Source organism: Phodopus roborovskii, unplaced genomic scaffold (assembly GCF_943737965.1).
Source record: "Phodopus roborovskii unplaced genomic scaffold, PHOROB, whole genome shotgun sequence".
NCBI lineage: Eukaryota > Metazoa > Chordata > Mammalia > Rodentia > Cricetidae > Phodopus > Phodopus roborovskii.
The window spans coordinates 7,799,384-7,824,601 of record NW_026126540.1 but is presented as its reverse complement, the minus strand read 5'-3'; the positions used below and the strand labels follow the sequence as shown (position 1 = coordinate 7,824,601).

Below are 25,218 nucleotides of genomic sequence, written 5' to 3'. Positions count from 1 at the left end.
AATCTTAGTTCCATTTGGGAAATGTCAGCTGCACTACTCAGGCTGTGTAGTAACTTCAGAGAACCCAGACAAATGGTAAAAAGGAGATTTTGAGGAATCCATGACCATGGGATTAGAAAATAGAAGTTTGCTAACTTACCAGGAAACATTGTTGTATGTGGTTCTTGATCTATAGATTATTACTGTCCGTCCTGCAGTCAATAGCTGTGGACAGGACAGACTCCTTTAAACATTTCAGGCCTGTGAATGAATTTGTAATGCACATCCCATTGGTCAAAGTATGTCATGGAGCTGAGTACAAATTCAATAATAGGCATTCTGTTATATTTGGAACAAAGCACAGACTATTTGACTAAGGTTTTTAACAACATCAAAAATAGGAATCATTATAAAAGAATTAAGAGATTACATCTTCTATTTTGTCATTTTCATCTTTTCAAAATATATATCTAGGTGAGAAATGTGTATTTTAAAAAAGAATTTATTTAAAATACAACTGAGGACACAAACCCTGAACTACCTAGTAATAAAAGGGGTATTATAGGGATGTATTTAATCTTTCATAGAGGAGCTCAAATTCAAGCAATTTACTTTAAACACTAATCAAAATGGTTCCAGTTTAAATGTCTACTTATATTTTCTTTTCTAATTCTGATTTCTTTAATATTTTGCAGGAGCAAGATCCTGCATTTTTTGGACAAAACTCTCTTTTGGTAAAGACATCAAGGCACTACTTAACCATCCGCTACACCTTACTCCCTTTCCTCTACACCCTGTTCTACAAAGCCCACATGTTTGGAGAGACAGTCGCAAGGCCATTTCTTCATGAGTGAGTATTGGGAATTACAAATGAGTATGGTGAGTTGAGGAGTTGGAAAGCTGTCTCAAATAGTTAGAGACCTCACTCTGCCAACAAGAAGGATAAAGTTCTAACCTCCAGGACCCATGCAAAAATGTTAGAGATGGCTGCTTTTGAATGTAACCACAACATTAAGGGGCTCAGAGTGAGGTGGGTCCCAAGAACTAGCTATACTTCTAGACTAAGCTAGCTTAAGTGGTGAGATCCTGCTTCAGGAGATAACCTGATCAAGGTAATAATGCAAGGAGCAAATAAAGAAAGACGACTTTCTCCATTCTCTACATGTGAGAATGGGCATGCACACATTTAACCTCATATATGTGCACCACAAACATAGATACATTATACACATTTGCATAAACCCACAAAACATATATATCCACATTATAACATACACATACACACATTATGACACATACACACATACAACACACATCTACACAAGTCATATTCATACACCACACACATCATGCACATACCACATGCATGCAACATGCCATGTTCATGCACATTCATACATACTAACTACCACACACAAGTACCATACTACACACACATATTACACACATTTATGAAAAACACACAGAAATCATAGGAAAAAATGTATATTCAGATATAATAAAACACTAATAGAAATAAATCAAGATGGAAAGTGGATCAATGATTTCTATTTTACAAAATGTATATAGACAGATTTCTGATATATACAATGATTGTGATCAGTCCTCTGGGTAGACAAGATTAAGCTACAGATGGGAAATTAGCAGAACTTATAAAGAAAAATACACTAAACTATATTATGAATAGCAGTAAGATTTAAATTAAAACTTACTGAAAATGTAACAATCATGCATTAAAAACCTCCTAAATGTAGATCAATAGTGTGGTATAGTTATAAAAATGTATATTTTCTACATGGTTGTATGTTATGAACAAATGTGATGTTTCTTAGTGAATGACCCAACATTCCTTATAAATGTATGTTAAATGTTTTGGACAAAAATCTTGCAAGTAGAAAATTAAATAATTCTAGAAATTTATGAACCTGCCTTACAAGAAAATAATAAAGAACAATTTGCTTATTATACTTTAAATGAAGCCAGATATCTATGGCAGACTTTTGGGAGTTTTGAGTATGCCACTAACTCATGCCTACCATCCTTTCTCCATTTTACTCCCCTTCCTTTCTCTTTGCCTTTCTTCCATACTGAATGTTGTATAAACTATATTAGAATTATTGCATAATAATGACATACTAAACAAATAAATTTAAAATAATTATTCTCATGGAAGAACAGAAAAGATTAAAAAATAAGCAATTTAGTTTGTTTGTTTCATATGTTACAAGTTATCCAATATTATCCAATATTAGATTTTATGAAGACCTAAACAGCTGGATTGAGGACACCCAATTTCTATGGGGCCCTGCACTGCTTATCACTCCTGTTTTGAAACAGGTAGGCTTTCTATATTTATTAATTCATCCCTTAAAGATAATTTCACAGAGCAAATCCTGTTCATAGTTAAGATGCACCTAGATAACACTTCTCAGTGAACAACTTCTAGCTCACAATTTCTTACTGAATTTAAAATGCCAAAAGGTTTTGATGATTACAGATTTATTTGATACCTCTGGATTATAAAATACACTGAGCAATTCAATGAGGGGGTGTGTATAATCAGTTGTAGATTGAAAAGTTTATATTTATTGCATTATCTAAAAGCTTTTCATAACATTACTTAGCTTGCACTTAGAAAATATAAACATTGCAATTTTGCTAAGATATGAGCAAATGCCCATGTAAAACAGCCGATGTTAAAATATGAAAAGCAAAAAAATAAATAAATAAATAAATAAATAAATAAAAAATGGAGTAGAATATATGTGACTTCTATTTCTAAATACTACTGTCCATGTAGTTTCATAGAAATGTTTTAGATCACAATAATCATGTGTATTATAACAACATACATGCATGCATTTATTATAATTTTCACCTAAATAGTATCCCCTTTGCTGCTAGAATGTGTTTTACAATATGTTGAAAAGCAAATAATTAATAACTACTGTAGTGTAAGAACAGATAAGTATTTTTCTCTTGAAAATGGAAAATCTAAAACAGTACTTGACAAGATCTATCTTGAGAATTGGAATTACAAAAATGTGCATATCTCATGTGTATTTACTATATTTTGTATATTTACACTGATTTTCTTAAATTTAGGGAACAGAATCTGTGAGTGCATACATTCCTGATGCTACCTGGTATGATTATGAAACAGTAAGTATTCTAAATACATGTAAGCCACACAATCACATTTTTCCACACAGTGTATCTGCATTTTTTGGGAGTTCTGAGAGTATTATAGGAAATATTCATCAACTGAAGTTCTGTGTAAAAATTGATGTACAATTACTTTCCATCACATATGAGCCAGGTTCTTAATATAAAGCCATATTTTTATCAAACTAATATATTTTTGTATTAAATTACATTAAAGGATTATCTTACAAAGGAATGGAAACTTATTAACTCTTTTCTCTTAGTTTATATTTGACTTCCTTCCAGATGTATTGAGATAGACTTACATGTTTTTAAATAAAAAAAAAATTAAATCATTGAAAATGTTTTTCATGGTCGACTAGAAAAGACAAAAAATAGCATTTGCAAATCATAGATACGATCCTTTTATTATTGTTTGGAAGTGGGGGTACTTAAGACATCTTCATATTCAGAAATAATTTGTAAAGTGACTATATTTCATATGTTTGGCTGAGTGGGAATTTTGGTTGGAAACATGTTTGAAAAGACTTTCTAAAGCCAAACAAAATTTATTTTATGTGCAACATTTTCCTGTTATTTATTCCTTTATTATTTTAATTATATATAATTATGAAGTAAATGATAACTTAATGCAAGCATAGTATGTGTAATTATTAAATAAGTTGATGCTTGCACATTATATGACACTTTCTTTGAAACATCAAAATGTACATTTATATGATTACAGTGTAATGTTTTATTGCGTTTGTCCATTCAATACTGGGCAAATCAATGTAATTACAACTTTCATTTTTACTCTCTTATTGTTACCTGTTGTCTACTGCATTAAACTTTGCCTATTAATAACTGTTACTGCCATATAATGGGAAATTTAAGGCCTAGAATGAATCCAGCATAGGACTGATCCAGATCCCCTGAAAGTAGGTGTTAGTTAGGAGGACTGGACAGTCTATGGTGCTGGTAGTGGATAAGTATTTATCCCTAGTCTATAAGTGGAATTTGGGAGCCCATTCCACATATATGGATACTTCATCAGCATAGACACGTGGGGGAGGGTGTAGGCCCTGCTCCAAATGATATGACAGACTTTGAAGACTCTCCTTGGAAGACCTCATCCTCCCTGGGTAGCAGAAAGGGAATGGGATTGGGGTTGATGGGGGAGACAGGGAAGGACAGAAGGGTGCAGGAACTGGGAATGACATGTAAAACAAGCTTACTTCAAATTTAAACAAAAAATTATGAAAAAAATAAAGTGAAATGGAAAATATTTAATTCTGAACCTTATTTTGGATGACAGTTATACTATTCTGGCATAGAATAATATTACTCATTTATTACAACCTTAATCAAATTGTGTTTTGTTGTCTCTTACAAAACTTTCTTCTTTTTTCCCTTCTGTAAAAAAGCACAGAAGTTCTTCCAAAATGTACGGTCATTTAAAGATTTACTTTACTATCAAGTTATATTACTTTGCAATGTATACACTACAGTGGCAAGGATGTTTCAAAATGATATAACCTTATGTTTAGCATTGCACCTATAGTAAGTAATATTTCAAATCAAGGTGCATGCTTTCTAGTTGAAGAATGTGCAAAGAAATTGTTTATATACAACATATTATTATTTTCACATTAAAATAGTAAAATCACGTCTTCTGCAGAATAATGGATGTGATTAGAAGATATTCTATTGGATTAAAGAGCCAACTGAAGACAAATACCGCATGTTCTCTCTAAAATATAAATGTCCAATTGAATGAAGAATCTTAATTATTAGAAGCATCTTAAGTTTAAAAAGGAAAAGAAAATTTGTGTATTGTAGATAGGAAATATTTCTCTATACCCAATTTTATATTTTCAATGAAAATGAAATTTTCTGTAACATTGAAAACTGAATGAACATTACTTTCTCCCCACAGTAATAAACAAATACTTGATTAAGTGCATAAAATTTATAAGTTATAATCATTATGAATCAGGATTTAAAAGATGCATTAACAATAAAATAATATTTATTATTTTACTATAGGGTGAAAAAAAGCCATGGAGAAAACAAAGGGTTGATATGTACCTTCCAGCAGATAAAATAGGATTGCATCTGAGAGGAGGCTATATAATCCCAATCCAGGAACCTAATGTAACCACAACAGCAAGGTAAAATTGAAGAACCATGGCATAACCATATAGTATAATAACGATTTACATATTGTGTAACGATTTACATATTGTGTCAGAGTGTCTGGTATCCTAGACTACAAACTTCATGTATGTAGACTCACAATTTTATAAATTTATAATCCACATATAACAGTGCCTAGGCTCTATTTTCTGCAACTATTGTTTGAGGAATGTGAGTTGTTACATGAGTTTATGTTAGCAATTTCATAGTTTGGTTTTATGGTAATGATTAATTTTATAACCATTTCATGAAAATGTTCTCAAAAATCAGTCACCATCGAGATCTTCCTGAAGAACAGAATAAAACTTCTGTGTAACATAATCTGTGTAGAACAAGTGCTAGGACCTGATCGCCTCAGAAATGTTACATTCTAGTGATACAGCATGAACAAGATGTGTAATTGACCTCATGATTCATTTCCATTCTAACTGACTTTACTTTGGAAATTGTTATACATTTCTTTTAACATTTGAAAATACCAGTGTTTTAGTTAGGATTACAATTGCTATTATGAATCATTTTGACTAAAAGGAAAGGGTTTTTTTGTTTTGTTTTGTTTTTGTTTTTGTTTTGTTTGTTTGTTTGTTTGTTTGTTTGTTTTACTTACACTTCATATTTTAGTCCATCACTGAAAGAAATCAGGACAGGAACTCAAGCAGGGATGGATTCTGGAGGCAGGAGCCAATGCATTAAACCATAGAGCAGAGCTGCTTACTGGCTTACTCTCCATGGTTTGTTCAGTCTGCTTTCTTATAAAGCCCAGAACCACCAGCCCAGTTATGGCACCAAAAACAATAGATTGGTCCTTCCTGTATAAATAACTAATTAAGATAATGCTTCACAGGCTTGCCTACAGGTGGATCATATAGAGGAGTTTTTCCAGTTGAGGTTTCCTCCTCTCAGATGACTCTAACTTGGGTCAAGCTGACATAAATTTAGCCATCACAGCCATATTTTCATATCAGAAGGATAATGAAGGCGTTTCAATTTAAGGATATGTTGGTTGAAATGAACATTCTTATTTAGTTTTAAAATTTATTTGTATGTGGGCATGCTTGCTTGTCTGTATGTACACACTAAGTGTGCAGTACACAGAGTGATCCAAAGGGATTGTAGTATTCAAGATAACAAAGAGACAGACAGTTATGACTTCACTAGATGGTGATGCTGGTGAGCAAACAGAGATCCTGGTGAATAGCACAATGTTTTAAACACTGAAAAAATTTCACCAGCACCGTAAATTGAACATTCTTCAAACATATTTAATGTTACAATGTTTAAATTTTCCAGATGTCATATCCTTCAACAATTACATATCATCATACTTATATATTATGTTTTGGTTTGTTTACATGATTTGTATTTTACACACAATAGCACATTTCCTTTGAAAATGATGAATGGAAAAATAGATATTAGTCTTCTTAGGTTAATATACCACAGAATAAAAGTATTTGTCATAAGTTATAATTTGATTACAAAATTGTTTTTAATTCCTTTCAAACTTTATTTACACTGTAGCCGAAAGAATCCTCTAGGTCTCATTGTTGCATTAGATGAAAATCAGACAGCAAAAGGAGACTTCTTCTGGGATGATGGTGAAACTAAAGGTGAGTCTCACCATCTTCTATTTGATATTTGCTAATTAATCTTTATTCATACAGATTACATTCCTAATGATATTTTTACATGAAATGACATCACTATTTGACTTGTATATGTGATTAACATTTACTTTGTGATTTGGAAATTGTAAAAACATTTTGACAAATATATGTGATTTTTATCTCACATTGATACTTTCAATGTGATACAATTTGTTAAATTTTCAGTGTAGGAATTGTATTATATTTCCAAGTATTTTGGGTACTTCAGTGTATTCTTTAACCATAAAATTTTATTAATGGAAACAAAACAAAAGCAATAATTTCAGATATAGTCAATTAATGTCAGTGTCAAATTATTTAAGGTAAAAAAAAATTCCTTTTCTATTATTCAGAATCCTTTAGATTTTAGTTTGAGAATTCAATTCAATAAACCAGAAATGAACTAAATATCTAATAAAACAATCATGAGCCATTTTATTATAGTATTTAAATAATGCCTATTAATTTTATGTTTTTAGAATTTAATGTTAAAGAATTTAATGAATTCTTTAAATTTTACTGAAAATAATTTCATTTATTTTAACATGGGACGCTTATGTAATAATAGTTTTATTTGCATCTACAAATATTATTTAGTTTCCATTTGAACTCATTACTTTTCAAATATCATTAAAATTTATTATCTTTAAATTTTTTTCAAATTTGACTAATATAATCTTCAGTTTCCTTTAAACAATGACAGTACCCATTTAGCACATGCATAATACAGATATCATTGTTTTCTTACATTTGAATCATTAACTGTTCATGTACCGGTGAAATCTGATTTAATATCTTTCTACATTCATTAATTTTTCTGAAATAATGAAATATTTCATTTGCTGTATCATGTGCTCAAAGAAAAAGACACAATTTCATAATACTATCTTAAGATATAAATATCACTTCAAATATTAATTTAAAACAACATATTATTCTCTATAATCTTTATTATTGCTTTTATTAGTGGAGACAAAGTCCCATGTATTCCAGGCTGGGTAACAGTCTTGCTCTCCTGTCTCTACCTCTGCCTCTCCAAAACTGAAATTATAGGCTCTGGCTAATATACCTGACTAGGATAACTTTTCTTTTCTTCTGAATTTCTAGAATAATTTACTCTTCATGAATAGAGTAAATCAGATAATATATTTAATATATTTGTTAGCAAGGAAATTAAATAAAAATCTTATTCAGTATTTGAAAAATACCTACCTTTGTATATTACTTGTAATTTAAAAAATGTTTATAACTGCTTCATTATTACAACATTTCTCCTTTTGTTGTATCTCAAATCAGTACCATATATTCCTTCTAGCTCCTTTTCAAATTCTTTATTTACTACTGTTTGGTGTATTCATACATACATATGTACATAAATATATACATGTTTTCTGATATATGTATATGTGTATGTAATTATCTGCCACTGATTTTGTATCAACTTATTTGAACATATAAATTTATAGGACTGACTATTTGATACAGAATAACCAATTGGTGTCTCTTCCCTGGGAAAGTCTTTCCTTCAATCTCATCAGTCTTTTGTTGCCTGTAAGTTCTGTCCCCAGGGTTGAGTCCCCAGGAGATTCTCTCAAATACATGATACACTTTAATTTTATTCACCATATATTGCTTCCCTTCAAAACCCATGGAGCTCCCTAATCAATTTTCTTCTAAACTTCCTACCATTTTTCCTTCTTAATACAATAATATCCTCCAATCCAGCTACTAGAAATGTAAAAGTAATAATTGTTTACAGCACTTCATTAGTATAATTTAAAAAAAACTAAGTACTCTATAAATATAAAATAAGAAAAGAAAATTTACTTCATTTTTATCTGATAATTATTTATTTTTTAATTTCAGGAACCATAGAAAATGGAAACTACATATTTTACACCTTTTCAGTTTCTAATGTAAGAACTTTTTTGGGAAATATGTGTACTTTTTCATGTCTATTTTATAAGTTATTGGAAGCTGCTTCTGTGAAGTGCTTAACTTTCTCTTTAGTATGCAGCAAAATAAATTGTTGATTTAATTGTTAAATTTAAATTATTACGTTATGAGCCATGGAAACCTTTGTTAACTGCATGAGATTAAATTTATAATGAAACTATGCCTTGCATCATTTGTACTTCTTTAAGTCTATTTTAACTTAGCATGGAAAAAATTTCTATATATTCAATATGATTTAAAATGTCAATCACAGTGATAAACCATGTTCATTTGGCAGTAAGGATAAAAATATATATACAACATGGAAAATAATTTCTAAATATCGATATGGTTTATTATGTCAGTCACAGTGATAGTTGATGTTCACTTGGCAATAAGGTTGAAAAATATATACACAACCTGGTACATAATTTATGTATATGGATATGTTTTAATATGTCAATCACAGTTATAATATGTGATCATTTGGAAATAAGGATGAAAATATGTGCACATTTAATTTTTTAAAATTGCACAGAAGCTTTATTTCTTTATTCTTTCTAACAACTCTGAGTTATCTCACATCAATATAGTGGCTAGACTATGAAATATTATATATGAGTGACCTCATATGTGATTTTATTGTTGATTCTAAAAATAGAGCTGCATGATATATACAAACAAAATGAGTTATATGCACAGTGCTAACTAGTGGGATGGTGTGGTGGATGACTCAACCATGTCTTTCACCATATTCTATCCATAATTCTAGCAAATATCACAGGACTTAAATCTAACCATGTGGTCTGTTTTTCCTCAGAATGACTTGGTTGTTAATTGCACACATTCAGCATATTCAGAAGGAACTGCCCTTGCTTTTAAAACAATCAAAGTTCTTGGGCTGACAGACACTGTGACAGCAGTTACAGTCGGAGAGAATGCTCAGCAGATGGCTTCTCATTCTGCTTTCACTTTTGATGCCTCCAATAAGGTAAGTTGGTCACTTTAAAATGTTTGATATGCTTGTTATGTGCTCTTATATTTCACTTGGTGTTCAAGATACTCAAGTCACATGCCTTCCCACCCCCTCGCATTTCTGTTCCTCTAAAAAATATATCTGAAAATTTACTGGGTTTGTGGTACTTTGAAATACTTTTAAATTTCGATATTATCAAGTTAAAGTATTAATTAATAATTTTTTCCTAATTTTTTCCATAGGTTCTCTCAATTATAGATCTTAACTTTAATCTTGGAAAAAGCTTTAGAGTTAGATGGAATCAAATTTTCTCAGAAAATGAGAGATTTGGTTGTTATCCAGATGCAGGCATGGCAACTGAGAACTTATGTGTACAGCGAGGCTGCATTTGGCAAGAGGTAATAGCAGTTTTCTTGTTGAATAAATATGTGGTTTTCAAATAATCATATCAGTGTGAAATTTACACATAGATTTTAAATTCAGTAATATATAACATACAAACATTTATGAATCATTTCGTATTTGCAATTTACACATGAATAATCAAACTTTAGATAAATTAATTCTTAAAGACATAGCTTGGTAAATGTCAGAGAAGATGAACATATAAATCACTTTTCATGCAAAATAGATATAAACTATTCCATTACAAAACAGTATTTTGTTGTACTTATGATGTAAATTGACTATATATGATTGGCAAAATTGTCAAGGTATATTTTCAATAATAGCACATACTTTAAAAACAAATTTCTACTTATGAAATCTTGGATATGTACCACTAAGGGAAGATGTATTATTTTATACCACTCTTTGGGAAGAATGACAGCTGTGTATAACTTGGTATGGTTGCCACCTTCAGTTTTCCCACATGAACCATAAAAGATATTGAAATATGTGGAAGAGAAAACAACTACAACTACTACTTTGCATATTACAGTCATTTTCATGAAGAGAAAATAGTAGCATTATAAAGCATAAAATTAAATACAGACAAAATTATGGAATTTTTGTAATAGAACACAATTTATATTATTATGCATTGAAAAGGAAATATTTGATCATTTGTCTTTGCTATTCTCACACTAGAATCAATATGTAAATATGTAATATAATAATTTGGAACCTATCTCATGAATAATAGATCCTCTTAATTATGAGTCATACAAATTGTTACTAAACTCAGGTAAGATCTTTCAGTTTGATTTTTTTTAATTTCAAGGTTACAATGCTTACACTTTCTGATTGTGTACTGCTTTTAGGTTAGTGGGTCATCCTTTGCACCTGAATGCTATTTTCCTAAAGATCACAATCCCTACTTGTTAACTTCAACTAAATATTCACCAACGGGTATAACAGCTGAACTCCAGTTGAATACTGCAAATGCTAGAGTAAACCTTCCCTCTAATCCCATCTCCAATCTCCGTGTGGAAGTAAAATATCACAAAAATGACATGCTACAATTTAAGGTAAGTTACATATAAACTTACTTAGTAGAAAATGTTAAACAAGTCAATATTTTACTTGATCTCAATAGTTTCTGCATATGCAATATAATATAAGGTACAAATGCAAACACAGATGACAATTCTAAATTCTCCTTTTGGAGGTATTATTAGAAACATGTGCCTCTCAGCAATGAGAATGAATGTGTTCTTACTGATTTTCTTCATTAGATTTATGATGCAAATCATAAGAGATATGAAGTTCCAGTACCATTAAACATTCCAGAGACCCCAACAAGTTCTTATGAAAATAGGCTCTATGATGTTGAAATCAAGGAAAATCCTTTTGGCATCCAGGTTCGAAGGAGAAGCAGTGGACGGCTTATGTAAGTGATTAAATGATATGATACAAAGTAGAAAAGTTTTACTTTAAAAGAGCCATATACTAACAGTTGGTAAATGTTTTCCCAATTTTACCATTTTTTTATTACTTTTTCTTATTGTACATAGCAATCCCAGTTCTCTCTAGCACCCTCCCTCCCATAACCTTGGACCCCACATCCTACACCCCCAATACACAGGGAAGGTGATACCTTCCAGGAGAGATCATCAAAATCTGTCAAGTCAATTGGAGTAGGGTCTAGCCCCCGCCCCCTCTCCGTCTCACCTCTAGGCTAACTAAAGGAGTATCCCTCCATTGGGAATGTGCTCCCAAAATCCTTTCCTGCACCAGGGATACATCCTGGTTCCACTGTCAGAGGTCCCTTAGACTTCTAACTGAGACTTTAGGGGTTCTCAGTAGGTCCAATGCTAGTATCCCAGCTATCAGTTTGGGTTCCATGAGCTTCCCCTTGTTCGGGCCAGCTGTCTCTGTGGGTCTCTGTAGCCTGGTCTTGACCTCTTTTCTTATCACTCCGCCCTTGCTGCAACTTGATTCCAGCAGTTCAGCTCAGTGTTTACCATTTTTAAACAACATACCCATTGAGCCATATAAAAAAACTCATTTTAAACTTTATATACTCTACAGTTATAGTTACTTTTCTTAATAAATTTTATAATCAGTTTTATAATAATGTAAAGCAATTAGGAATATGTTATGTAAATGTGTTATTAAGAATATTTGAGAGATCTGGAACCTGATGAAAATAAATTGATAAACATTAGTATTAATATTATAGTGAATAATTTTATTCAAAAGATCATTCTATTTTCAAATTTAAAATCATTTTTTATTAAATTCTCCATGCCTTCTTTAAATGATGTCAGAATGCCATCAGTTATGGGCAGTGTTGATGCAAATAAAGAAAACCCCTATTTACTCAAACTAATATCATTTTATTATCAAAAATTAGTGTAAAAGGACTATAAACAAACTAATTCATGAATCTAATTCTTGGGGGCTGGGAAGGTACTTCTCTTTATGCAATAATTTAAAAAAAATGATTTTGAAGATTTCCATGTATCTCAGATTTTTTTATAATATAAATACCCCTACTTGCATGCATTGCTTCCTTTTTCTCCTTCTTCCTGTTTTTATTTCCTCATAAATAACTAAATTAATGGTGCATTCCTTTAAAATAAATTTCTATAATTTACTTATTATAAATACAATAAAAAAAGTTGGCTGTAGTGGGCAGGAAGTACTTGCAAGTAAACTATTATGATTATACCTCCTGATAAAATTTTCTCATTTTTGATAAATTTTTTATTTAAATTTGAAACAAGCTTGTTTCACATGTCAATACCAGCTGCCACACCCTCTTGTTCTCCCAAACAACCCACATCTCATCCTCTTTCTGCTCCCCAAGGAGAGTGAGGCCTACCATGGGGAGTCTTCAAAGTCTGTCATATCATTTGGAGCAGGGCCTAGGCCCTCCCCCATTGTCTAGGCTGATAGAGTACCCCTATATGTGGGATGGGCTCCCAAAGTCCATTCCTATACTAGGGATAAATAATAATCAATTACCAGAGTACCCATCGACTGTGTAGTCCACATAACTAACACCCACATTCAGAGGGGCTGGGTTGGTCCTATGCTGGTTTCCCAGCTATCAGACTGGAGTCCATGAGCTCCCCCTTTTCAGTATTTAGTTTTTTTAGGGACAGGAAAAAAAAAGATTGTCCCAAAAGCTAGATATTTAATTTTAGGATATATGTTAACGAATGACTATAATTTTGATTAGTTTTATTTTTAACATAATGTTGAACTAAAGAAGAATACATATAATTATAATCTCATTGTATATTTCACACAGTGGTACATAAAATACAGTTTACTTGTTAAGTCAATAATAGTCAAAAAAATGAGTTTACAGTTTTGTGTATATCCATTTGATGCCTGGATATAATTAGGGGTATGAGAAACACTTTTCAGATCATAAAGGAAGAATTCACATTATTATTTGCAATGTGATTTTATGTTTGTATACAGGAAAAGTATTTGTTTGCTTTCAAGACAACAAAAATAATTATAATTATTACCTTTATTTTAATTTTACACATTTTTACACTAATAGCCTTGTTTCTTTTTATTTTCAGCTGGGATTCTCGCCTGCCTGGATTTGCATACAATGACCAATTCATTCAGATATCTAGCCGTCTGCCATCAGAATATTTATATGGTTTTGGGGAAGTAGAACACACAACATTCAAGCGAGATTTGAACTGGCATACTTGGGGAATGTTCACAAGAGATCAACCTCCTGGTGTAGGTATCTATGTGTGACTACCTAATGAGGCAGCTAAGGCAGTGATGGGTATCCAGTTTACTTTTTTGTAGGGTGATAGCTCAAGATTGAATGTAAAGGGTGCTAGAGATTCACAGAGTTGATACAGTGGTTTTCTGAAAAGAATGAATATAAAAGAGAGAGAGAGAAAAAAAGGAAAATTATCAGAAATCATTGAAAAACTACAAAAAAATACAATTTGTTGAATATTTTGAAAGGTACATTGAACAATTTTTAAAATTTTACTTCACATTATATTTTTTTAATTTAGTTTTTCTTAATGTACCTATCTCTTTTTTGAGCCCACTGAGTACATTTATCACCCTCCCACCCCCCATATGCACATGGGCATGGGGTCCTCTAATGGAGCATGAGGAAACTTTTCTATCCCTGACACTCATTAATGAACATTATCCCTTGGCAGAGGGTGAGGAATGCTGGCCGTCCTCCCTAATCCACATACAGATTCTCTGCAGACAGATGAGGCAGCCATGCACATTATGTTGACAGGACAGCATTCCACAGAACACCCCTTCATTTCTTGCTGTTGTGCTTGGAATTTCAACATGTGATCTGAGCCTTGAAAGTTGATTTGCATATACAGATGTTATATTTGAGACTGAATAGTCACAGTCGCTTATTATAAAATTTTAAACTGTGAAACATTTGTGCATTAGACCCAGCTATCCACCATGATAAGTTTCTATGCTCAAGATTGGTAGTAATTCAAATCTAGGGATATAAACATGAATTTTAAAAACAATTGACATCATGCTCATTTAGAAAAGCAACATCAGTAGGCTCTCTGCTAGAATTTATAATTTCCTAGCCACATTTTTTTTATAATGTCTATAATATTAGGTCTGAAAACAACCTGTGGGCATATCTCAAGTCCAGTCAGGACAGCAGATGGTTACTTCCATATAATATCTAGCTTGTATTGTCCAATGTGTGAATCTTGCTGGGTGAGTCAATGTGATGTCATGCAGGTTTTATCAGTGGTCAAGGCCACTGATATCCTTTCTACTCCAGCAAACCTCAATAGCACCTTCCAATATGTACGAATCCAAACCAATTTCTTAACCTTTCCAATCACATAAAATAAAAGATACTTATTCGTTATTCCTGGAACTAACTCCTTACAGTTTTTATATTTCACTATTCATGACATATCACAAATGGTGATTTGATACCATTCCTCTGTAACCTACAGATAAAATTATATATTTTCTTTGATTAAACTACTTCTTATATTCTTAATAAAAATTTGTATGTGTTTTGATACTCCTTACTTCTGTTTTGAGAGCAGAATATATTTCTTTAATACTTAATTTATTGAACAGTAAATAATATTGTCACCATTCCAAATTTATCATAAATAAACATGTTTCAAAAACTAGCTTATCTTCAGTTTTACTTGTCATTGCTACTTGAAAGATACATTTAGGAAAAATAAGTTAACATTGCATTCATTTTTTTGGTGATGTGCAAAACCAATTGCTATCTTTACCATGTTGAAATTGTATCATCATGTATATAAAAAAAGGCTCTATGAAAATTATTTCCAATTCCAATAAATTACTAAAATTCAATTTTGGAAGCACAAATTACAAGTTATGGGTAAGGAATTTTGTATCTTTATAAACTTTTTCTTCTTGGCAGGTTGATTATTTGGTTGATTATTTACATCACTATGATTATTTCTAGGATGTTATTTTAGGAAAAAATGCTAATTTACAGATAAAATGAGTAACTTAACTTCTTGAAAGAAATATAACTGCTCTACCATTAGGGGTCTTAGTCAGTTATGGTTGCATAATTTATGGATATCACATCTTTTCATATTCATTTGCATGTTCTATGGAAGTATTAGTACAAAATGTATAGTATTTTATATCTTTTATTTATTTATTGATTGATTTTTGAGACAGGCTTCCTCCTTGTAGCTTTGTAGACCAGGGAGGCCTTGAACTCATATACATCTGCCTGCCTCTGCCTCCCAAATACTGGGATTAAAGGCATGCACCACCATTAAGAAGTAATATTTTTAGGTGAAATACATTTATTTTGTTCAAGTAGTGTAACCTGCTAATAAGGAATATGCTAATTTCCAAATGTAGTCTAAATGAATTTAAACACTGGTCTAGTTTACACTTTATTTTTCTTAAATATACATTATGTTTTATATATGTTTCAGTATAAACTTAATTCCTATGGATTCCATCCGTATTATATGGCTTTGGAAGATGAGGGCCATGCTCATGGAGTTCTGTTACTCAACAGCAATGGAATGGGTAAAGCTATTATTTGTTAAATTTCTCCTATGAAATGAATAAATGTGATCTAATAACAAATAGATACCTCTCATGTCGATAAAAATTAAGTCTTATTTTGGATTTTCAGATGTTACATTTCAGCCAACTCCTGCACTAACTTACCGCATAATTGGAGGCATCTTGGATTTTTACATGTTTTTGGGACCAACCCCAGAAATTGCAACAAGGCAATACCATGAAGTATGACTGAATATTCATTTAAAAACAATAAAGCTTTATATTTAATGTAAAATACTTCTTTTATCTCAATTATAATATTTTTTAAAGGTAATTGGCTATCCAGTCATGCCACCTTACTGGTCACTGGGGTTTCAATTATGTCGTTATGGATACAGAAATACTTCAGAGATTGTGCAACTATATAATGACATGGTGGCTGCTAAGATCCCCTATGTAAGTACACCAATAAAATGGAGCCTGTAAGATAGAAGGACATAATTTAAAGAAGATATTCTTTGGGAATAAATCTTTGGAAATAATGCTCATGTTTTGGTAGCAACTTAATAATTGGATGTGGGATTTTTACATATCTTTGTCAGATATGTAAGTTAGGAGCTATACTTTTCCACCTTTTCCTACTTTCCTACTTTAGTAAAATCCTGAATATTCCATGGGAACTTCTTCACACTATTATCCTCTCATACCTTGTGGCTTGCATAGTCAGGCATATTCTCTTTAGGGGTGAATAATCTACAGTATTCCTGAATGTGGCAAATTTTAAGGAACTCAACATGAAGCTGGATTATTTGAGCCTTGCAGGATTTAAAGGATATGTTCTTTCCACAATGCTTTTAAATCAGTTCATCAATATGAATAAATTTCAATAATACCTAAACTTTGCAGTATCTAAAACATGGATGTAAGTGCTCATTTTACATCATGAACTTCACTGACATTGACATTGATTCTATATCAAAATCACTAATTTCCATACACTGAAAATACAGAAGTATGCAAGTTGATATTTGAAGCTGAAGTTTTCCAGTATTACCCTAGTATGACAGCTACAGTTTTCCCAAAAACTGTAATAATTAAGGACAATGTTGATTAAGAGAAAATGGTTGGAAAATTAGTTATTTGAGACTCATTTGATATTTCCATAGTTAAATTTAAATTTGGTGGCTTGAATATATTTCCAAATATTTAAGTGTAAACAACTCATCATCAAGCTACTTCAAAAATCAATTTGATTTATTTGAGAAGAAAATTTTCATAAAAACTGATGGAATTATATACTTATATATTTCCCTTTTGTCAGTAAAATTATCTTAATTTATTCCTATATGATTTATGATTAACATTAGTACAAAAGTATTTTTGTTTATATGCACTGACCATATTATCATAATTTCATAGCATTAAAATTTTTATTGTCTTTGTTTCCAATGGATACCAATATTGTGATATTGCTCATTTACAATGCTTACTGCTAAAATTTAATAATTGTTGAACCATTCATCAAATCAATCATCCCCATAATATTGCTTTTAGACTACTTTTTACTTTTTATTACCTTCCTTTTTTCAATCTTTAATGTAGTTTATTTTTTTTCTTATGCAAGTGATGCTAGAGACAACATCCAAAGAGCTCTTATCAAATTGTCATTATTATCTATTTCAGGATGTTCAGTACACAGACATTAATTACATGGAAAGGCAACTAGACTTCACAATTGGTGAACGATTCAAGGATCTACCCCAGTTTGTTGACCAAATAAGAAGCAAGGGAATGAAATATATTATTATCTTGGTCAGTATTGATGTTTACATGAGTTATATTATTTGTTTATATTTATTCTTCTATATTGCTGATATAAAGGCTTTTCAAAAAGAGAAAGGGTGAACAAGGCGTTGGAGGCCTATAATCCCAGCACTCAAAAGGCAGTGGTAGGCAGATTTCTGTGAGTCCAAGACCAAACTGTTCTACAGAGCTAGTTCCAGGACAGGCTCCAAAACTACTATACAGAGAAACCCCTTCTCAAAATATAAAAGAAAAACAAATAAAAACAAAAACCAAGAGGGGGGCACTGGGCTTGGAAATGGGTCAGTAGTTAAGAGAATTTTCTTTTATTATGAAGACCTGAGTTTTGATCCTAACACCCATGTTGAGCAGCTCACAATGACCTAAACTACAGCTCTAGGGGAATGCAATACTCTATTCTGGTCTCTACAGTACACCACACACACACACACACACACACACACACACACACACATAAATACAAATTTTAAAAGAAAAAAAATCCAGTTTTGAGCATTCCTCCTACCTATTGATTTTTCTCCCCATTACATTGTATTTTATTTACTCATACTGTTACCATCTTAAACAAAGGTAGATGTGTAAAGACATAAGTCAAATGAAAGGTATCAATGGCAAGCTGTGCTCTCCTTATTACCCAAGTCACAAACTGGCTTCAACTTTGAAGGGTAAGAATAGATATTTTTGTCCACAAGTCATTTTCAGGTATTCTACTGAATTTCTTCTGATGTTTTCTCATTACATTAATTTAGCGTTCAGTAGGTTGAATGAATATAATCCGTGAAAATTATAGTTTCTGAATATATTTTAGAGAGCAATCTAGACAACTGGAAAATTCACCAGGTAAAAAAAATGTAACCAAGATGCCTTCAATTAGCTTGCTTGTGTTCCTAAAAGATTCTTTTGAGAATGTTGTATAATATTGCTGTGGCATTGATGCATCGTCAGTTCTCCAAAGGGGAGCAGAAGGTTACAAGAGTACACAAGTAGAAAGTAACACTGTCTCTGAAGGGCCACCAGACAACCTGTAAATTGACTCCATATGTAGTTTGTTTTATTATTATTATTTTTTTTAATTTTAGGATCCAGCAATTTCAGGAAATGAAACAAAGCCTTATCCTGCCTTTGACCGAGGGATAAAGAAAGATGTCTTTGTTAAGTGGCCCAATACAAATGATATTTGTTGGGCTAAGGTACTCAATATTTTTCAAGTTTCATAATTTTGAAAATGTTAGATACTTTATTTCATTCACTATTTTAAAAGCATATTTGGTATGACAGAAAATAATGTAGATTCAATAACTAAAATATTCTGTTTTAATTTAGATCTGAATTACTAGGCATAAATAAGAGATTCATACAAATCCTAAAGTCAATACTTCTTCTATTAGGTTCAGCATGGCTGGATTTATGTTGGGGTCTTTTATCCATTTTAACTTTAGTTTTGTGCGTGGGAATAGATAGAGATATATTTGTATTCTTCTACATGTTACTGTGCAGTTATGCCAGTACCATTTGTTTAGGATGCTTTCTTTTTTTTCCCCCCCAATGTATAATTTTACCTTCTCTTCCTCAAAAATCAGGTATTCATAGGTGTTTGGATTAATGTTACAGTCTAATATTTGATTCCATTGGTTCCCTTCTGTTTTTGTGCCAATATCAAGGTGTTTTCATTATTATGGCTCTATAGCAAAGCTTGATGTCAATGATGGTAATGCCTCCTGAGGTTCTTTTATTGTACAGGATTGTTTTGGCTATCCTGGTTTTTTGTTTTTGTTTTTGTTTTTCTCTTTTGTTTTATTTTTTTGTTTTATTTATTTATTTATTGTCATGTGAATTAAGTGTTGTTCTTTCAAAATCTGTGAAGAATGGTACTAGGATTTTGATGAGGATTGCCTTGAGTCTGTAGATTGCTTTTGGTAAGATCAGCATTTTTAATGTGTTGATCCTACCTATCCAATAGCATGGGAGATCTTTCCATTTTCTGAAATCCTCTTATTTTCTTTCTTCAGAAACTTAAAGTCCTCGCCATACAGTTCTTTCCCTTCTTTGGTTGGAGATACCCCAAGATATTTTATGTTGTATGTGTGTGTTGTGAAAGACAATGTTTCTCTGGTTTCTCTCTCATCTGTATATAGGAGGGCTACTATTTTTTTTTTTTTTTTTAGAGGTAGTCTAGTATCCTGCCATATTACTGAAGGAGGTTATCAGCTGTAGGAGTTCCCTGGTAGACTTTTTCAGTTCACTTATGTATATTTCATATCATCTACAAATAGCAAGAGTTGGACTTCTTCCTTTCTAAGTTGTATCTCCTTGGCCCCTTTTGTTTTCTTAATGCTATAGTTAGAACTTGGAATACTAGACATGGAGAGATTGGACAGTCTTGTCTTGTTTCTGATTTTAGTGAAATAGTTTTGAAAGTCTCTCCCTTTAGTTAGATGTTGGCTGTTGCTTTGATGTATATTGTCTTCCTTATGTTTAGGTATATTCCTTGTATCCCTGATGTCTCCAAGACCTTTATCATGAAGGGATGTTGGATTATGTTGAAGTTTTCTTCAGCAGCCAATGAAATGATCATGTTTTCATTTGTTTGCTTTTTCTTTTAGTTTGTTTATATGATGGATTACATTGACAGAATTTTATAAGTTGAACCTTCCCTGCATCTCTGAGATAGTGCCTACTTGACCATAGTGTGTGATTTTTCTGATGTGTTCCGGGCTTCAGTTTGCCAGTATTTTATTTAGTATTTTTGCAAAAATATTTATGGGGGAAATTGGTCTTTAATTCTCTTTCTTGGTTATATCTTTTTGTTGTTTGGGTAATTGTAACCACATAAAAAAGGGTTTGACAATATTCCTTCTGTTTCTATTGCATGAAACAATTTGAGGAATTGTGATATTAGCTTTTCTCTGAAATTCTTCTAGAATTCTAAGCTGAAACTATTTGGCCCTGGTCTTTTTTGGTTAGGAAATTTTTGATGACTGCTTCTATTTATTTAGGGGTTATGGGTCTTTTTGAATTGTTTATCAGTTCATGATTTAATTTTGTTATATCATACCTATCCAGAGAATTTTCCATTTCTTTTAAATTTTCCAGTATTTTTTTGAGTACAGATTTTTGAAGTAAAACCTGATGATTTCTTGATTTTGTCAGTATCTGTTGTTAGGTCCCCCTTTCCATTTTTTTTTTATCTTGAATATTCTCTCTCTGCCTTTTGTTTAGCTTGGGTAAATGTTTGTTTATTTTGTTGATTTTCTCCAAGAGTCAACTCTTTGTCTCATTGATGATTTGCATTCTTTTCTTTGTTTCTATTTTAATGAATTCTGTCCTCAATTTGATTATTTCCTGTAGTCAGTAACTACAGGATAAGCTTCTTTTTGTTCTAGAGTTTTCATGTGTGCTGTTAAATTGCTAGTGTGAGTTTTCTTTAGGTTCTTTATGTAGATACTTAGTGTTAGGAACTTTTCAATTGACTCTGCTTTCATAATATTCCATAACTTTGGGTATGTTGTGTATTCATTTTCATTTATTCTAGGTAGTCTTTAATTTTTTTATTTCTTCATTAACCCATTGTTGATTCAGGAGAATGTTATTTAATTTCTGTGATTTAGTGGGCTTTTTGCAATTAGTTTTGTTATTGAATTATAACTTTAAGCCATGGTGATCCAGTAAGACAGAGGGGCTTATTCCTCTGTGGTGTGTGTGTGTGTGTGTGTGTGTGTGTGTTGAGGTTTGCTTTGTTACTGAATATGTCGGCAAGTTTAGAGAAAGTTCCATGAGGTGCTAAGAATAAAGTATATTGTTTTGTGTTTGTGTGGAATGTTCTATAGAAATCTGTTAACTACAATTGAGTAATAACATTGGTTAAATCCCTTATTTCTCTGTTAAGTTTTTGTCTTGTGTTCCTGTCCATTGATGAAAGTGGTGTGTGGAAGTGTCTGGCTTTTGATGTGTTATTTAAGCTTAGTAATATTTTTTTAAAATGTGTGGGTACTCTTGTATTTGGGGCTAGATGTTCAGAATGGAGACTTCATTTTGATGGTTTTTTCTTGTGATGAGTATGAAATGTCCTTCATATCTTTTGATTAATTTTAGTTTAAAGTCTACTCTGTTCAATATGAGAATAGATACACCAGCTTGCTTCTATGTCCCTTTGATTGGAATATCTTTTCCAAATCTTTTTCTTTGAAGTAATGTTTGTCTTTGAAGTTGAGTCATCCTGCTTGTATGCAGCAGTAGGATGGAACCTGTTTTCCTATCCATTCTGTTAGATTATACCTTTATATTTGTGACTTAAGACCATTGATATTAAGAGATATGACCAGTTATTGTTAGTTCCTCTTATTTTGGTTTTGCTGTTGTTGGTTATGGTGTGTGTGTGTGTGTGTGTGTGTGTGTGTGTGTGTGTGTGTTTGTGTGTGTTTTTATTTTTTGGATTTTTCTGGCATGGGATTATCTATTGTCTGTCTCTTTGTGGGTCTAGCTAACTTCCTTGGATGACTTTTTCCTTCCAGTAGTGTATGTGGGGTTGGATTTGTGGATAGATATTGTTTGAATCCTGTTTCTTCATGGAATTTCTTGTTTTCTCTGTGGAAATCTTTGCTAGGTGTATTAGTCTGAGTTGGCATCTGTGGTCTCTTAGTGTCTGCAGAAAGTACATCTAGTTCCTTCTGTCTTTCAGAGTTTACATTGAGAAATCAGGTATAATTCTGATAGTTCTGATATTTTATGTTACTTTATCTTTTTTCTCTATAGCTCTTAATATTCATTCCTTGTTCTGTATGTTTAGTGTTTTGATTATTATGTGGTGAGAGAATCTTTTTTTTTTTCTTTTTTTGGTCCAATATATTTGGTGTTCTGTAATCTTTTTGTACTTTCATGGGCATGTCCTTATTTAGGTTGGCAAAGCTTTGTTCTATGATTTTGTTTAATATATTTTTGGTGCCTTTGAGATGGAACTTCACCTTCTTCCATCCTTATTATTTTTAGGTTTGTCTTTTCATGTTGTTCCAGTGCCCTTAATATTTTATGTTAAGAATTGTGGGATGTAACATTTTCTTCAACAAATGAATACATTTCCTCTATCATATCTTTCTTCTATTTCTTGTATTGTTTTGCTTATGCTTGCATCTGTAGTTACTGATCATTTATCTAGATTTTCTATTTTCAAAGTTCCCTCAGTTTGTGTTGTCTTTATTGCCTCTATTTCAGTTTTTAAGTTTGAACTATGTCTTCACCATTTTGATAGTACTCTGGCTTTCTTTACGGGATTTATTTATGTCTTCCATTTTTTTTTTTTTTCATTTGTGTTTTTTCCCAAATCTATAAGAGAATTTTTAATTTCCTCTTTAAGGGGCTCTATCATCTTCATTAAAATTACTTTGTTTTTCCTTTTTCTTTTTATTTTACGTATCCATCCAGTTCCCTCTCCCTCCCTCCCTTCCTCCCTCTTTCTTTCTCTCCAACCGTTCATGTCCCCCAGCCACCCTCCTCTCCCATGACCCCTTTCCACATGTAGGGTGGTGCCTTCCAGGAGGGATCATCTAATTCTCTCAAATCATTTGGAGTATGCACTAGGCCTTCTCTCCTGCCTCTAGGTTAAGGGAGTATCTTTCCATGTGGAATGTGTTCCCAAAGTCCTTTTGTTATTAGGAATGCATCCTGATTCCTGATTCTACTGTCTGAGGTCTCTTAGACTGCCCAGGCCTTCTAGCTGAGTCAGTCCAATGCTAGATCCCCAGCTATTAGTCTGGGGACCCATCAGCTCCTCCTTGCTCAAGTCAGCTGTCTCTATGTGTTTCTGTAGCCTGGACTTGTCCTCCCTCTCTGTATCTGGATTCCAGTTCAGCTCAGTGTTTAGCTGTGGGTGTCTGCTTCTGCTTCCATCAGCTACTAGATAAGGGCTCTATCATGGTGGATAAGTTATTCGTCAATCTCATTATCAGAGAAGGGAATTTATGGTAGCCTTTCCACTGTTGCTCAAATTGCTAGTTGGGATCAGTCTTTTAGGTCTCTGGACATTTATCAAATTTAGTTTTCTATTCAAACCTATAAGGTTGTTTCCATCTGCTTCATCTGCATTGGGATGCTCAGATCTTGCTCTTGTAGAATAAATAGTTTCTGATGGTGCTGTGCTATTCTTTGTGGTTTTGAATGCATTCTTAAACTAATATCTACCCATGTGTTCTTCCAATTCTTGGAGGTGGGTCTATGTAGGGAATAGTGTTTTTCTTCCTGCCGCCAGTCTTGTCCCGCCGCCATGCCAGCCCCAAATAACATACAGAGACTCTGTATATGATATGATTTTGTTGGCCAGTTATTAGTTTTTTATCGGCTAGCTCTGTGTTAATTATTAACCCATTTGTATGTATTTTCACGTGGTCTTACCAGTGAGAGGCAGTTGGCGGTTCTGTTCTCTCCAGACTCTCCATCTTGACTCCTCCTTACTACTTCCTCATTTTTTCTTGTCTCCTAGTCCCTCCTATCTTCCTTTCCTATTGCCCACCAGTGCTTTATTCATTAACCAGTATGAGAAACATAACCGCCTCTTGCTGATAAGACCACGTGGAAATACATAGAAATGGGTTAATACTTAAGACAGAGCTAGCCTATAAGAAACAAGTAACTGGCCAACAACATAATATCAAATACAGAATCTCTGTGTATTATTTGGGGCTGGCGTGGTGGCGGGACAAGACTAGGTGGCAGGGAAAAAAAAAAAAAAAAAAAAAACTTACTCCTTACAAGTCTATATTTCAAGGGATCCCTCTTCCTACAATTCATGCAGGTGGTACCTATGGCTTAGGTGGTTGTTCTTCCTCCAGGTGTAGTTTCTGTTGATCACTCTTCCAGGAGCAGGTGGGGCTGTGACTCTTGTGGTTGTTCTTCTAACTGCAGGTGGGGCCAAGACCCCTATGGTCACTGATGTGGTGTTTTTTTTTTTTTTTTTTTTTTTTTTTTTTTTTTTTTTTTTTTTTTTTGCAGGTGTGTGGAGGCTGCTGCTAGGTGTTTGGGGCTTTGTTGGGTCACCAGGAATGGACTCAGGATATGCCACAGGGGCATATCCTAGAAAAC

General features: G+C 32.5%; 1 protein-coding gene across 1 annotated transcript in view; it reads left to right on the top strand.

Moving 5' to 3' along the window:
• The window catches only part of Si (sucrase-isomaltase), a 77,033-nt gene that overhangs the window by 30,046 nt on the left and 21,769 nt on the right, over positions 1-25,218 (top strand). The window contains exons 17-32 of the mRNA XM_051198819.1: positions 675-829; positions 2,232-2,316; positions 3,085-3,141; positions 5,173-5,297; positions 6,844-6,932; positions 8,835-8,884; positions 9,724-9,894; positions 10,122-10,277; positions 11,142-11,348; positions 11,556-11,710; positions 13,863-14,031; positions 16,248-16,344; positions 16,454-16,566; positions 16,654-16,779; positions 18,007-18,135; positions 19,227-19,337. Coding sequence (XP_051054776.1) covers positions 675-829; positions 2,232-2,316; positions 3,085-3,141; positions 5,173-5,297; positions 6,844-6,932; positions 8,835-8,884; positions 9,724-9,894; positions 10,122-10,277; positions 11,142-11,348; positions 11,556-11,710; positions 13,863-14,031; positions 16,248-16,344; positions 16,454-16,566; positions 16,654-16,779; positions 18,007-18,135; positions 19,227-19,337 — 1,995 coding nt within the window. The remainder of the gene's footprint in view (positions 1-674; positions 830-2,231; positions 2,317-3,084; positions 3,142-5,172; positions 5,298-6,843; positions 6,933-8,834; positions 8,885-9,723; positions 9,895-10,121; positions 10,278-11,141; positions 11,349-11,555; positions 11,711-13,862; positions 14,032-16,247; positions 16,345-16,453; positions 16,567-16,653; positions 16,780-18,006; positions 18,136-19,226; positions 19,338-25,218) is intronic.